The sequence below is a fragment of the Mercenaria mercenaria genome, chromosome 12, assembly GCF_021730395.1.
Source record: "Mercenaria mercenaria strain notata chromosome 12, MADL_Memer_1, whole genome shotgun sequence".
Classification (NCBI taxonomy): Eukaryota; Metazoa; Mollusca; class Bivalvia; order Venerida; family Veneridae; genus Mercenaria; species Mercenaria mercenaria.
The window spans coordinates 16,458,735-16,475,116 of NC_069372.1; the positions used below are offsets into that span (position 1 = coordinate 16,458,735).

Genomic DNA, 16,382 nt, shown 5'->3' on the forward strand with positions numbered 1-16,382 from the left:
TTTGAATGTAGATATAGGGATGTAAAACAATGCGCAAACTGTAAGGGCCCCCACAGTGCTGCTTATAAGGGATGTGTAGTCTACCTTAACTATCTAGAAAACATCAGCAAGAAAATGAAGCCATCAAGGATGAATATAACAACAGAATTCAGAAATCAGGTCTAGTACCTCAGACCCACCCAAGGTCAACAATGACTCAAACCAAAATAAAGATACAACAGATTACATACATAAATCACAGGTTACAAAAATAATCAAAACATTGCACCAAAATTAAAGGACCAAAATCTTGATGAAAAATCGATCGAGAAATTGGTAACTGAGGCCATTGCAGAATGTGAACAACAGTCTGAGCAAAAACAAACTGAAACCAATAAAAACTACACTCCACCCACATCTAAACAAACAGGCAGCGCACCCAGATATCACAACAAAAGGTTACCTAGACCCCACCCATTTAATAGAGTAAACAGGTATGCAAGGCCACAGACTACAACAGGTCGCAGACTCCCCCGGTGGGCCCCACACCACCCCCCACCACCACCCCAGTGGTATGCCGGATATGGTCCCTATTAAGTGACATCACAGTTAATTAAAAATAAAATGTTAAACAATAATCCCCAATTAATTAACTAGTTAATAATGTCCGGTGTAGTTTCCAAGACGGCAGGTACTCTTAAATTTAATATTATGTCTTGGAACGCCCGGGGGTTTGCAGGGGACAAAAATACAAAGGTCACCGAATTAAACAGCTTCCTTAAGTCATCCACAGATACAATACATGCCGTGTGTATTCAGGAAGCGTTTAGATATGGTAAAAAAAATAACACCACCAAAGCTTTATGACTATGAAATTGCCACATATCAAAAACGCACAGATCAAGAAGGAGGCGGTACAATAATATATGTCAAACAGGGCATCAAATTCACAGTAGAAAGATCAATAATTCACAATGAATATGAAATTAACGGCATAACTATATATGGTCACAGCAAAAACATAACAATTTATAATTGTTATGTAGCATATGAAAAACGTAACACCGAAGAACACTATCAAAAAATGTTCTCTAACATACGAAACCACTCAGTAATTCTGGGAGATTTCAACATTAAAAACCCACTCTGGAATCCCCCGGGCGATCCAAGGTGTGACTCGGCCTCTGAGACTATGTTAAATCTATTATCACAGAAAAATCTAGTTGTATTAAATGATGGAAATATAACAAGGCTAAGTGATTTACCAAAAAGACTCAGCAATAGATTTGGCAATAGTTTCTCATACTTTGGCACAATATGCATTCTTTGGAGTTATCAATAATACTTTTGGCAGTGACCATTTTCCAATATTGCTGGGATTAGAATTTTCAATAAAAACAGAGGCGATTCATACCACCCGCAAATATAAGATAGGTAAAGCAGACTGGGACCAATATCATGACTTCGCAATCAGGCATTTCCATTATAACACTGAGGGCAAGACAGTGGATGAAAATCACACACAATTTATAAATGATATCTATAGTATTAGTAAAAAGAGTATACCAATGGTCAAAGGCAAGAACAGTAGGAAAAAAGTTATACCCTGGTGGACTGAGGATTGCGCAAATGCAGTTAAACAAAGGAGAAATGCTAGGAAAAAATTATAGCAGAAATAAGAATGATGAAAATGTTCAAAAATACAGGTCACTCCGCAATAAGGCTGTAGAGATTATTAAAAAAGCAAAACGCACCAGTCTTGAAAAGTACATAACGCAAATAAACCACAGAACAACATCAAAAGAAGTATGGGACGTTGTCAATAAATTTAGGGGCAAATCATCTAGCTCTATTGGTACACTTCTGAACGACAACGATCCGGTGGTTATGGAAAAAGATAATGCCAATTTTCTGGTGCAACACTATAAGAAAATCAGCAGTAATGACAATTACAGTGCTGAATTTTTGGCAAATAAACAACATAAAGAGCAAGAATATGATCTCTACAATGAAAATAACACAGCCCCACATGACGATATCGAGTATAATAAACCATTCTCCCTCCTTGAATTAAAAATGGCCCTTGATCAATGTAATAGTTCTGCCCCAGGCGAGGATGCGATCCATTATGATATGATCAAAAATTTACCAATACATGCCAAAGAAAAACTCTTAAAGCTATACAACCAGTCTTGGAAAGAAGGCTCTACCCCAGATAGCTGGGGCGAGGCCATTATAGTACCAATACTTAAGCCCAATAAGGAAAAAACAAACCCTGCTTCATACTGCCCCATCTCCCTAACGTCAACCCTCACCAAGGTCATGCAAAGAATGATAAAACCAAGACTGGAAACTTATATTGAAAATAATAATCTGTTCTCCCCATATCAGTCAGAATGTAGGAAAGCCCATTTGTGCGAAGATCACCGCCTTCGCTTCGAATCAGACTGTAAAGAGGCTCATCGAAAAGGTTATTACCTACTAGGCATATTTTTAGATCTAACTAATGCATTTGATAGGCATTGGAATAAAGGGTCTCTCTTGAATTTAATATCTCTAGGCATTAAGGGGAGAATGCTTACATGGATCGCTAATTTCCTGGAAGGCAGAAAAATTAAGGTAAAGGTCAATGGCCAATTATCAGATACAGTGGAACCTGACAATGGCACACCCCAGGGAAGTGTGATTAGTCCACTGATCTTTAATCTCATCATGAACACTCTAAACACGGCTATAGATGCACACAACAAGCAGTCCCCTCCCGGTGACCGGACCGAACTTGCCCAATTTGTAGATGATGGAGCCACATGGGTAACATCACCAAACCCTCATAGTACATTACTAAAAGGTCAAAAGGTCCTTGAGGTAATAGAAAAATGGAGTAATGAGTGGGGATTCACCATCAACCCTAATAAAACACAAGTGCTAATGGTGTGCCGGCAACCATATCTTAAAGTCCTAGCAAAGTCGAATAAAGTAACGCCGGAACTTAAATTATGTGGTAAAACCCTTGAAATAGCACCGATCGCCAAATTCTTAGGAATGTATTTTGATCAATATTTAACGTGGCACCATCATATAAATAATTTAGTTAATAAGTGTGAAAAAGATATTAACCTCTTGAGACTTATATCAGGAACAAACTGGGGAGCAAATAAGAAAACAAAACTACTGTTATATAACTCCTTAATTATGAGCAAAATTAATTATGGTAGCACAGCATATGCGTCAGCCTGCAAATCACAATTAAAAAGGCTAGATGTAATACAAAGTAAGGCCCTAAGAGTAGTCACTGGAGCATATAAAACAACTAATAAAATGGCAGTACTAGTAGAAACGGCCCAGCTACCATTAGACATAACAAGAGAGGTCAATATGCTCAAATATTGGGCCAGATCAAGCCGCCTAGGTGAAAATCTGCCCATAAATAATACAATCAAAGCACTGAAAGAATGCCCCAGCACCATCGAAAGGGTTAGAAATGGTCACACTGGTAGAAAAGAGCTTAGAACACAGCCGTTCACTCGAGAGGTTAATAGGTTACTAGATAAATATCAATTAAATGAAGTAAATGTACAAGAGCCGGTGTTTTCATATAATGCTGGGATCATGGTCACAACCCCCGACTTAAGCCTTAAATGCTTCATTAATAAAACAGAAGATACCACCCAGGCCAAACATATAACAGAAATGCATATAATGAAGCATTATAGGTCACATTACCATATATATACAGACGGTAGCAAAAATCCCAGCGAAAATAAAGCGGGCGCGGCCTTTGTTGTCTTTGATCCCTATAGCAAAGAAATTTGCTCGTCGGCCCTCAAATTAGACCCTAGGGTCTCCATATTCACGTGTGAGGCAACAGCCATCCAACATGCACTGAAATGGATACCCGAAAACATGCCCAGAAATGTAGCTATATTTACAGATAGTTTGTCTGTATTACAATCAATAAATACAGGCAGGTCACAATCAAGATCTGATATAATAGTTGACATCATTCATAAAATCAGCCATCTCAGTAAAACAGGTATACATGTTTCCCTAATATGGGTCCCGAGTCATGTAGGCATTATGGGAAACGAAAGGGTCGATCAACTAGCAAAGCAAGGGTCCGAAAATGGAACCCCAAAACAGGTCAAATTAGCAGTATCTGAGGTTAATAGCATAATAAAGGCCAAATCAAGGGAGTTTTTTAGACAGAGATGGCTACAACAAGATACAATGTGCTGCGCCCTCTCAGAACATATCCCCAGTAAAATGCAAATTTATAGCACAAACACCGGCCATGATAAGATCATTACAAGATTAAGGCTGGGGCGGAACGGTCTGGGCTGGGAGAACTACTCAGATAAACATCTATGCCCACACTGTATAGAATACGAAACATTCAACCACGTATTCTTTGACATACACAAAGAGTGTACACGAAATGCAGAACACAGATTGGAACTTGAATGTGGACTCCTGAAACTCGGGTTGGTCTGTATAGACAGACAGACACTCCTCTTCCCTCCAAAGGAAGTCGAGCAGCAGGTTTACAGCCCCCTAATACATTTCATCACGAAAATAGGTTACTTGAACAGAATATAAACAAAACATAAACATTACATAGGAGGGGCCCGACCAAGCAACTAATTTTATAACTTTGGCCTTAATTCAATACCACAAAGTACCAGGGGGTTTGAATCTCTATATGCACCCCGTCTGGGGGTACCATGTAAGGCTTAACGGCACTGGTGCGGTCAATAGAGATAATATAATCTCAGGGGAAACGTGTAAAAACATGTTAAAATCTTAAACGTCTTACAAAAGAGATGGCGTCAATAATCAGGGGGGTTGAGCTAGTATATGCACCCCGTCTGGGGGTACCATGTAAGGCTTAACGGCACTGGTGCGGTCAATACAAGCGATATATCCTCAGGGTGAAAGGGGCTATCTATTAAAGTTGCTAGGGTTGGGCCACAACTATGAACAGCAATAAATAAATTTAAAAATAACATAGTACCAGGAGCCGACTGTTTATAGAGCATATCAGTTGAAATAAGCCTGAAAGAGGTTTTATTATTATAACTTTTATTATATTAATCTAAATTTTAAGTAGTTAAATGTGTATATACATATGTTATTTTAATTTTTCTATATTTTAAATCATAAGGCCAAATACTTTTTATCTACCAGTATATTTTAAATTGTTTTGATTTTAAACATATACGTAACTTTAAGCCATAATCAGGCTCTTTTTAGACAATGATTTTAAAACTAGGAGACATATCCTTGCAATTACTTTGTTTTTACTAAATTATTTTTAAATATATTTTTATAATTCAATTTTATTAAAACTTTAGGCAAAATAAAAATCAGGAATAAGAGTCTTTGTGTTTTCGTCTTTCGGCAAAGGCCGACTCTGATTTTATCAAATTTTATCAAATTTTATCGAATTTTAGCTAGCTTTTTAACCAACTTTTATTCAGTTTTAACTCTTTTATTCAGATAAAAGATACAACAAAATTAAATAAACCTAGTAAACTAAATTAAAGTATTGGCCAGCAATGTATATATGTGGTAGGGACCTATGGTGGCATAAACAACGCCCGGACCGAGAAAGCATGTATTAGAAAGACGCCACCATAGGAAAATCCAGTAGTGACGACGAGCCAGAAACATACAGATGTCAACATACAATGGTAAACAAACAACAGGTATTAGCAATTAGGAGTGACCTGTCGCTTTTGTTTTTAGATTTGTATTTTCCAGACTGTTCCATTTATTAAATAAGGGATTGAAGATATTTGACGTTTTTAAAACTATAAATACATTTCAAATAAAGTACAAACTAAAACTGCATCGGAAGCTCAGTTGGTACAACTGAGGAATTTTGTTAGTTAGTGATTTAACTTTTGCGATTAAGAGGCTGTGGGTTCGAATCCCACACTGTGCGATTTGTTTTATGATTGAATTTGTTTTATTTACATTTTCATGTTGTTTTTTTATTACAATTTATTTCATCATTTTTTTAATTTCATTTTTTATTTCATTCGTACAATTTCAATATATTCAATACATTTCAAACACACGCGTCCAATGGAGCATCTTCACACTTGCTGTTGGTGTAACTGTTAGTTTCCTCCGAATCAGTGTCATCAGCTAATTGAATGCCAAATTGTTAAGAGCTTTGTCAGCCATGCTGAATAATTCACAATCAAGAAGATATTTGAAAAATCTATATTATATTCGAAAATAGCAAAAGGATACAAGTAATGCGATTCAAATACATGTTTAACATTATCATCATTTTAAAACGTATGTTAGCAAAATATAAAATGAAAAAAAAAATATAAAATGAAAAAATAAAATTGATCTTCGTCGGAATTCGAACTCACATAAGTTAGATTCTGAAGCCATCACGCTTACCACTGCACCAATGCGTCTTATTGTCGAAGAAGACAGTCATTTAAATATCTATTATAAAAGTAAGTTATAAAAAAGTAGGGTACCCCTTTACTGAAGTGGTTTATTCCAGTAACCTTTCAAATCTATTAATAAAAGCGACAGGTCACTCCTAAATGCTAGTAAACGGGTACATTTTAAGTAAAAATTCTTACGCGTAATTTAGCTACCGGGTACACAGGATTCGCGTGTAAAACATTTATTAATTCATAGATTATCTTCAAATTTACAAAATCGCTGAAGAATACATATAGCTATATGGCTAGAGCATTTTTAGTAAGATAGTTTAATTAATATAAGCAAAATCACTTAGAAACGGTCGAAATTTGATAAAACCAACAGCAAAATTTCATACAGCGCGATCGTAAATATATTTTCTATACAACACGTAAGGTAATTAATATCGATATAATCATTAAATTTAGACCCTAGACTAGAAAGTGCAAAAAACAGATCGGAAAAACATTAAAAAATGACAAAATGACAGCAATTTAAAAATATAGAATAAAACAGAATTGTTAAAGCACATTGAATGTTTAGCGCATATAGAGTAAGCATATTTATCGATATGACACAGTTATGCAGTAGGCATGGCGTGTATATATATATATCTATAAATAACCTGTGTACTGTCAACAATCGGACGTATATAAAGGCTATGTTTTAGACGTGTTTTTAAAGTTTTAATGTTTTTAAAGTTTAATAATAAAATAAAGCTTAAGAGTATAGATGTAGTTCATGGTCAGTGGCAGTTTTTCTCAGGCGCTTCAGGAGTGTTAGTAAGGTAGTCGCGGCTCTTACCCTGGATGACTAAATTTAATAAATTTAAATATATATTTCATAACCTATTTATTATTTCGGAAATTTAGACACAGTTTAGGGGGGTATAACATTTAAAAACAATACAATAACAATAAATACTCCAGCCAAGACCCAGACATGTTCCAAAATAACACCCGGGCCTTGAATTAAGGTCCCTTTTTAACTATATATCATATGAATCTAATTCTTTGGAATCGATCCAGGCGCCGACCTGTATCTGGCAACAGGTCTCAAAATTCAAATCTCGCTGGGCCTACGATTAATTAGTTAGACTGGAAACAGTCATAACTACGCAGCACAGCGTAAACAAATAAAAATGAATAAAACAAAACAAAACAAAATATAAGCAAATTATATGCCAAAATTTGCTGATGAGCATTTTGCTTTTAATTTTTCAAAATAATACTATTTTCATTTTACTCCTTTTCAGTTGTCACATGGTTTGCCACAATGTGCATAAAAAATTTAAGTTTTAGAAACTGGAAAATTCTTGCAAGTGCAAATAATTTTCCAAAGGCTTGGATCAATGAGAAGGCTCAGAATAATTATAAAGAGACATACTATGACTATTTCCAAAGAAAAGGGCTTTTGCCTCATATAGGCTAGTACTTAAAAATACTGTTGTTATATAGTTAAGGAAAAGAATAACATAAAACCTTTTTCCATTTAGACATGACCTTTACTTAGCCAAATTCATCAGCTTTTAAAATTGCGTCAACACATTTTCATATAATATATGTATTTATTTCTTGACAATCTGACATGATTGTATCTAACAGTATGTAGTGTAATGCTTTAGTCTGACAACATCGCATATCAAAGAATCAAGCTATAAGCAATTACTTAAATGAGCATTCTGTACATTGTGTGGCATGGCTCAACATTAACTCTTGTCTGATTAACAGGGACAAGTAAAATCTGAATATGGACTAGTAAAGGTTGAAAAGCAGTTGTCTGACGAGTTATTTAAAAAAGTTAAAATGGTCATTTTAATTTATGTCTGTATAGGACTAAATGAATGAAACCTACTTCATTTGAAGTACTTATCAGTGATACATTTTAAACAACCCAGCTTCCATCCTAGATACCACAAAATGGGGGCTTCCAATTGCTTTTTTATAACAATACTAGTGAAAGTAAAGCTGATTACATCCTTTGCAACTGCAGTAAGGCGTAAAAAAAAAATTATTTGTTTCCGGTATCCCGACCTACCCTAAATTTTTGGCCTGACCCTAAATGTTTTTGTGGCCTTGGAAAATATTTTTTTCAACTTTTTAACAAAAAGATGCAAAACTGCACTTTTTATGCTTTAAACATGGCCAGTGATGTTAGAAATCAACTTACTGATGCTCTAAAGGCATAACCCCCTTATTTGTAATCATTTTTTGACAAAAAAATAATTTCCGAAAAGTTTCCCTTAATAAAAAAAAATTCCAAAAAAAAATATTTACCGACCTACCTACCCTAATTTTTTTGAGCATGTTACCGGAAACAAAGAATTTTTTTTTTTAGGCCTAATTAATTTGATGACATCAAACTCACTAACATATTACATTAGCAACAATGTTGGGCTTATTTCGATATGGGTTTTAAAGCTTTATAATACTTGAATGCGAGAAAAAAACAAAGGGAAAAGAAGAAACCAACACACTTTCTATCAAAATGGTTACTGTAAAAGCACACCCCTACATTGTATTTTTGCTGGGTCAAAATTTCGTGAATTCGAAATTGTGAGTATGTTCCAGGGGTTTAATATCCGCGAAATTTTAAAAATTGTGTCATATTTGAATTATACTGATGGTGAATATTTATGCGAGGATTAGTTTTCGCGAGATGTAGGGCCTTGCAAATATATATAGTGAAAATTAAACCCTGAAAATTTCTGCTTTTACAGTAGATAAGTTTTCCAGTTCTGATAAAAATGTAGGTCCTTCAAAAGCAATGATTTATTGCTCTTCTAACAGATTTTGTTCAGACAGGTCAGGACAAGTTAGTGTCTGGTCAGGGAAACTACAGGGTACTTGTCCTGCTGGACAAGTGAAAATAAAAATTAATGTCAAGCTTGCACGAACATGCTACCATCACAGGATATTCCCAGCTATCACAGGACAAGCATTTTAAGTGTTCAAAATATAGCAGACAATTTTATAACTGAGTTGATTTAAGAAAAACATTACTAGAAAGACACCTTATGTTTTAACTAAAAGGAAACAATTGCATTTTGATGTTCATGATACTGTTCCTTTTAAAATATGTTCATTCTAGGGATGTGAAGTCATAGTTAATATCTGGATAAATATTAATATCAACTATACTGTGTGTTTCAGTGTAGAAGGTCTGATCAAGTCTGAAGCTTTACCATGGAAGGACCGACCATTGTGGTACGATGTAATGGAAAGGTTCCCACCAAAGGTTGATCCAGACTTTGAACGACCAGTGCCTAAAAACACTGTGAGGAAAATACTATATCCAGAGGATCTGATTAGAGCGTAAGCACTGTACATAATTATGAAAATCACAGTTGTTTCTAGATCACAAGCATAGAAATGTGCCTGTCACAGACCTTAAAATGTCCCTTTCTTTTGTCCTGTAAAAATGTATCTACTGAGGTTGATTTGGAGTACTGTGAAGCACTACTCACTTGAGCACCAGTGGGTCAAGTAATTCATGTACCGGTAGTCCCTGGTGTAACCTGCTCGCTTAGCTAAGTAGCCAAGGGAGGGCGCAGATCTACGGATCGTGGGGTTGTGAGTGTGATTCTCAGGCGGGTCGTATGTTCTCTGACAATTTGATAAAACATTGTGTCTGAAATCATTTGTCCTCCACCTCTGATTCATGTGGGGAAGTTGGCAGTTACTTGCGGAGAACAGGTTTGTGCTGGTACAGAATCAGGAACACTGGTTAGTTTAACTGCCAGCTGTTACATAACTGAAATACTGTTGAAAAATGGTGTTAAACTCGACTATACGAAATATAAGGAGAGCTATCCTACTCGACCTGGTGTCAGCGTCTTTCCGCGTCCACACCTTGGTTAAAGTTTTTTTACACTTTCTCTTTTTTCAACTTATCTCTGTAATTACTTGATGTATTTGATTCAAACTTGAAATACTTATTCCTCATCATCATCCACATCATCTGACATAAGGGCCATAACTCTGGCACCAATATTTCATGAATTATCCCCCCCTTTTCACTTAGATTTTCAGGTTAAAGTTTTGATGCACTTTCACTCTTTCTCTGTTATTACGTCTCCCCCAGGAGACATATTGTTTTTGCCCTGTCCGTCCTTCCATCCGTACGTCACACTTCATTTCCGAGCAATAACTGGAGAACCATTTGACCTAGAACCTTCAAACTTCATAGGGTTGTAGGGCTGCTGGAGTAGACGACCCCTATTGTTTTTGGGGTCACTCCATCAAAGGTCAAGGTCACAGGGGCCTGAACATTGAAAACCATTTCGGATCAATAACTAGAGAACCACTTGACCCAGAATGTTGAAACTTCATAGGATGATTGGTCATGAAGAGTAGATGACCCCTATTGATTTTGGGGTCACTCAGTCAAAGGTCAAGGTCACAGGGGCCTGAACATTGAAAACCATTTTGATCAATAACTAGAGAACCACTTGACCCAGAATGTTGAAACTTCATAGGATGATTGGTCATGAAGAGTAGATGACCCCTATTGATTTTGGGGTCACTCCGTCAAAGGTCAAGGTCACAGGGGCCTGAACATTGAAAACTATTTCCAATCAATAACTAGAGAACCACCTGACCCAGAATGTTGAAACTTGATAGGATGATTGGTCATAAAGAGTAGATGACCCTTATTGATTATGGGATCACTCCGTCAAAGGTCAAGGTCACAGGGGCCTGAACATTGAAAACCATTTCTGATCAATAACTAGAGAACCACTTGACCCAGAATGTTGAAACTTCATAGGATGATTGTACATGCAAAGTAGATGACCCTTATCGATTTTGGGGTAACTCCATTAAAGGTCAAGGTCACAGGGGCCTGAACATTGAAATCCATTTCCGGTCAGTAACTTGAGAACCACTTGACCCAGAATGTTGAAACTTAATAGGATGATTGGTCATAAAGAGTAGATGACCCCTAACAATTTTGGGGTCACTCTGTGAAAGGTCAAGGTCATAGGGGCCCACACATTGAAAACCATTTCCGGTCAGTAACTTGAGAACCACTTGACCCAGAATGATGAAACTTCGTAGGATGATTGGTCATGCAGAGTAAATGAACCCTAACGATTTTAGGGTCACTCTGTTAAAGGTCAAGGCCACAGGGGCCTGAACATGGAAAACCATTTCCAATCAATAACCTGAGAACCTCTCAACCCAGAATGTTGAAACTTCATCGGATGATTGTTCATGCAGAGTAAATGACCCTTATTGTTTTTGGGGTCACTCCGTTAAAGGTCAAGGTCACAGGGGCCTGAACATTGATAACCAGTTCCGATCAATAACTTGAGAACCACTTGACCCAGAATGTTGAAACTTCATAGGATGATTGAACATGCATGATTTTGGGGTCAGTCTATTAAAGGTCAAGGTCACAGTGGCCTGTTCATGTAAAATCATTTTTTGGGAATAACTTGAGAACCACTTGACCTACAATGTTGAAACTTAATAGGATGATTGGACATGCAGAGTACATGACCCCTATTTATTTTGAGGTCACTTGATCAAAGGTCAGGGTCACAGGAGCCTGAACAGTGACTTGAGAACCACTAGGCCACGAGTGTTGAAATTTAGCGGGATGACTGGACATGCCAAGTAGATGATCCCTATTGCAGCCAACCATCAGTGTCTCTTTGACTTTCGCTCCTGACCCCTATTGATTGTTCAACATCATTACCCTTATCATATGACACAAGGTGCATAACTCTGGGACCAATTTTTCATGAATTATTTCCCCTTTTTACTTAAAATTTCAGGTTAAAGTTTTGGTGCACTTTCACTCTGTCTCTGTTATTACTAAATGGATTTGATTCAAACTTAAAATAGTTGTTCAACATCATCACCCACACCATATGACACAAGGTGCATAACTCTGGCACCAGTATTTAATGAATTATGGCCCTTTTTGCTTAGTATATACTTATATAGTGTTTTGATACATTTTATCTTTACCTGTCTTATTACTTTAAGTTGATATTTTTGACATAGACTCAGGCTATTGTGCAATATCTTCATCCACAATTGGAGTCATTAAACACTCCAGTGACAGTTCTAGTTTCCTCAGATGTGCCCAGTTTCACTATCCAGCATCGAAATAGTCGAGCGCGCTGTCTCCTGTGACAGCTCTTGTATACAGAACCATTAGAAATGTGCAGGCCAAACAATGTCTTCGAGATAGAAGTTTTTTATTTGTAGATTTTTATCATTTTAAAAGAAAATTGTCTGATTTTCAGTAAATATTATGAAGAGTTTAACGACCGAGATGTTGTGAATATGAGAACAGAGAGAGACGATATCAAGATAAAGACTCAGGTGTAAGTATATAAGACTCTTACATGCCTGCGAATGTAAGACAGGAATTTCCCTAACCGAGGAACAGTTGAAAATGAAAAACGAAGCGTTAACAAGGTTTTTAGCTTGACTATTCGAAGAATATGTAGAGCTAAACTACTCACCCCGGCGTCGGCTTTGGTTAAAGTTTTATGAAATGGTAATACCTTGTATACAATCAAAGATATTTACTTCAAACTTGGAACACTTGTTTATTATAACAGTCTCTATCTGTAGGCAAGAGTACATAACTCTTTCAAGTATTTTATTTGAATTATGGCCCTTTTTGGACTTGGAAATTGGTTCAGATTTCATAAGTCCATGTTTTGTAAAAACTATTTGACATGTGGCTTTGAAACTTGCTCCTCATGATGATTTCCATCTGTAGGCAGGAATACATAACTCTGTTAACTCTTTTGGCTGAATTATGGCCCTTTTTGGACTTGGAAATTGGTTCAGTTTTCGTAAAAGTCGACATTTTGTCAAATCTATTTGACATGTGGCTTTTCATCCATGATCTATCTCCACTCCACCTACATAATGATCCACCCTTGATCTATCTACAAATCCTACATAATCATCCACTCATGATCTATATCCACTCCATCTTCATAATGACCTATCTCCAATCCACCTACATAATGATTTACCCATGATCTAATTCTGTTCCACCAACATAAAGATTCCCCCATGATCTATCTCTGCTCCACCTGCTGAATGATCCACTATGATCTATGATAATTCCACCTGCATAATGATCCACCTGCAATCTGTCTCAACTCCACCTACATAATGATCAACCATGATCTATGATAACTCCACCTACATAATGATCCACCATGATCTATGATAATTCCACCTACATAATGATCCACCTGCAATCTGTCTCATCTCCACCAACATAATGGTCCACCATGATCTATAATAACTCCACCTACATAATGATCCACCATGATCTATGATAATTCCACCTACATAATGATCCACCTGCAATCTGTCTCAACTCCACCTACATAATGATCCACCATGATCTATGATAACTCCACCTACATAATGATCCACCATGATCTATGATAACTCCACCTACATAATTATCCACCATGATCTATAATAACTCCACCTACATAATGATCCACCATGATCTATGATAACTCCACCTACATTATGATCCACCATGATCTATAATAACTCCAACTACATAGTGATCCACCATGATCTATAAAAACTCCACCTACAATGATCCACCCATGATCTATCACAGCTCCACCTACCGGTATATAATGATCCACCTGTTATCTGTCTCCAATCCTCCTACATAATGATCCACCTGTGATCTGTCTCCACTCCAAATGATTGTCATAGACAGACTTCATGTTCTCAGTTACACATAATTTATAGTTGAACAATTAGGGGATACCATTGTTGTTTTTCAAGATTTCAGGCATTTGTCAGTCATTTAGATGTTGCAAATTTAGTTTACTTGACAGTATGAACACACATCTAGTTTACCACCTGATGAAGAGTTTCAGCCATGAATATATTCATGTTTTGCTTTTCTTTGCAGATTTGTCGAGGCATACCTTGAGCTCCGAGAGCCAGGAATGAAAGTTGATGAAATTATTGAGAAAGTGGAACAAAAGCTCAATAGTGATGGCACTAAATATATAAGGAAAAAGGCTAAGGTAAGGCTTGCTTTACATATAAGAAATAGGCAGAATGCTCAGTGTCTTGTGCATTTGGAATATGTAAGGCTCAATAGGACCATCTGAAAGTTTTGTTGTTAGCTTGACTATTTCAAGAAAAGGAAGAGCTTTTGCACTCATCCTTTGGGTGGTGGCATCCAGGCTTAGTTAAGATTTTGTATGTAAGCTGGTATTTCAGTAACAACTTGTGGGAATGGATTGAAACTTCACACACACATTCTCTGTGATGATCCCTTAACTGCGTAGGTTCTCTAACTTCTTTAGCTTTTTCAGAACGTGATGCCACTTTTTGGACTTTTCAGTTTTTGGGTCAGTTTTTATATGTAACCTGATATCTAAGTAATGTGTGGAAATTTATTGAAACTTCACACACTTATTCAGTATTACAATCTGACATGCAGGGCCCTAATTTCCATTTCCGTAATCTTTTTGACAAAGTTACCGGTATTTACAAAACTTATTCTCCTTTCTCAACTTAAGTTTTAGTATGTAAGCTGATATCTCAGTAACCACATGTTAGAGTTGATTGAAACTTCATACACTTGTTCACTTGATGTTAGGACCTGCAATACGCAGGTCCAATAACTCTTGTTTCGTTAACTTGATTTCACAAAGATGTTCCCCTTTCTTGTCAATAACAAACATTTTGGTGTGATCTGTTATCTCAATAAGCATCAAAAGAAGGGAAGGTTCCATGATTTAAAATTGTTGCCCATTCTGTACTTGTTTAAGTCTACATTTTCATTATTTTAACATTTTAGTGCCATGGCTTTTGAATAGTCGAGGATTCCTGCTTTAGCTCACCTGAGCACAATGTGCTTGGGGTGACCTATTGTGTTCACTCACTGCACATCATCCATCTGTCCTCAATTTTCTTCAAACTATACCTGCTCTGAAACCATTTCGTGGAAGTCAATGAAACTTGGCTGTGATGTTCCTTCAACAATGGTCTTCTTCCAAAGTTGTTCAAAGAAGAAGTCTGTTTGCCATGGCAGTGGAAAAGAAAAACTTTAGAAATATGTCCTCTCAGAAACAGCTTGCCAATAAAACTGTTTAATAGTAATGCTCCTTGGGTGACTCTGTACCAAGAATTTTCAAATTTTTTCGATTCGTCAAAAAATATTGCCGCCTGATGGTGTTGTAACTTTACCATGTACGTTTATAGTGACTGTGGGAACTGAAAAAATCTTGTCAGACACTGTTTGTCTGATTTCATAATACTTTCAAAAAAATCTTCCTTGTTTGACCTTCTACCAAGAGTGTTAAAAATTTTCTGATTCATCAAAAAAAGAAATAGCTGGCAGAGGTCAAGGTCATTTTCCCTATGTGTGTTTATAGTTTAAACCTAAATTAAATCTTCTTGCCAGAAACTGCTGGTCTGATTTTCAAATAATTACTCGCAGATGTTCCTTGGCTGACCCACAAGCAAGACTTCAAGTTTTTCTGATTCATTAAAAACGTGGCAGCTAGAGGATGTGGTCCCTTCCCTATATGTTTATAAATGGAACATTAAAAAATGTTCTTGTCTAAAAACCGTAATGCCTTGAGTTTAAAAAAATTGGTAATTGGCATTGTGAGGTAGTCCGCTACCAAGCGTTTCAAAGCATGCCCCCAGGGACAAAATTGGCCCAGCCCTAGGGTTCACTTGTTTTTACTTAGAGATATATTGAAAAAATCGTCCTGTCTATAATCTCAAGCCCTTGGGTTTATATATGTAGCAAGTTTGTGTCAAATCTTGCCTCTGAGCTCAAAGTTGGTCCTGCCCTGGGGTCACATTTTTACGTAAGAAAAATTTGAACAATTTGTGTGATAACTTAATTATACCTATATACAGCGAAGGGAGGCATATTAGTTTTCAACTGTCCGTCCGTTAGTTCGTCACAACGTTAACTTTCAA

The 16,382-nt window shown here is 36.6% G+C and overlaps 2 protein-coding genes across 2 annotated transcripts in view; both read left to right on the forward strand.

Annotated features, from left to right (window-relative positions):
- Window positions 1–16,382, forward strand: part of LOC123533130 (FACT complex subunit SSRP1-like) — a 299,019-nt gene that overhangs the window by 164,199 nt on the left and 118,438 nt on the right. The gene's annotated exons all lie outside the window — the stretch shown is intronic.
- Window positions 1–16,382, forward strand: part of LOC128546029 (probable 28S ribosomal protein S23, mitochondrial) — a 34,190-nt gene that overhangs the window by 10,728 nt on the left and 7,080 nt on the right. Inside the window, exons 2-4 of the mRNA XM_053519302.1 lie at window positions 9,582–9,743; window positions 12,686–12,766; window positions 14,347–14,464. Of these exons, the coding sequence (XP_053375277.1) occupies window positions 9,582–9,743; window positions 12,686–12,766; window positions 14,347–14,464 (361 nt within the window). The remainder of the gene's footprint in view (window positions 1–9,581; window positions 9,744–12,685; window positions 12,767–14,346; window positions 14,465–16,382) is intronic.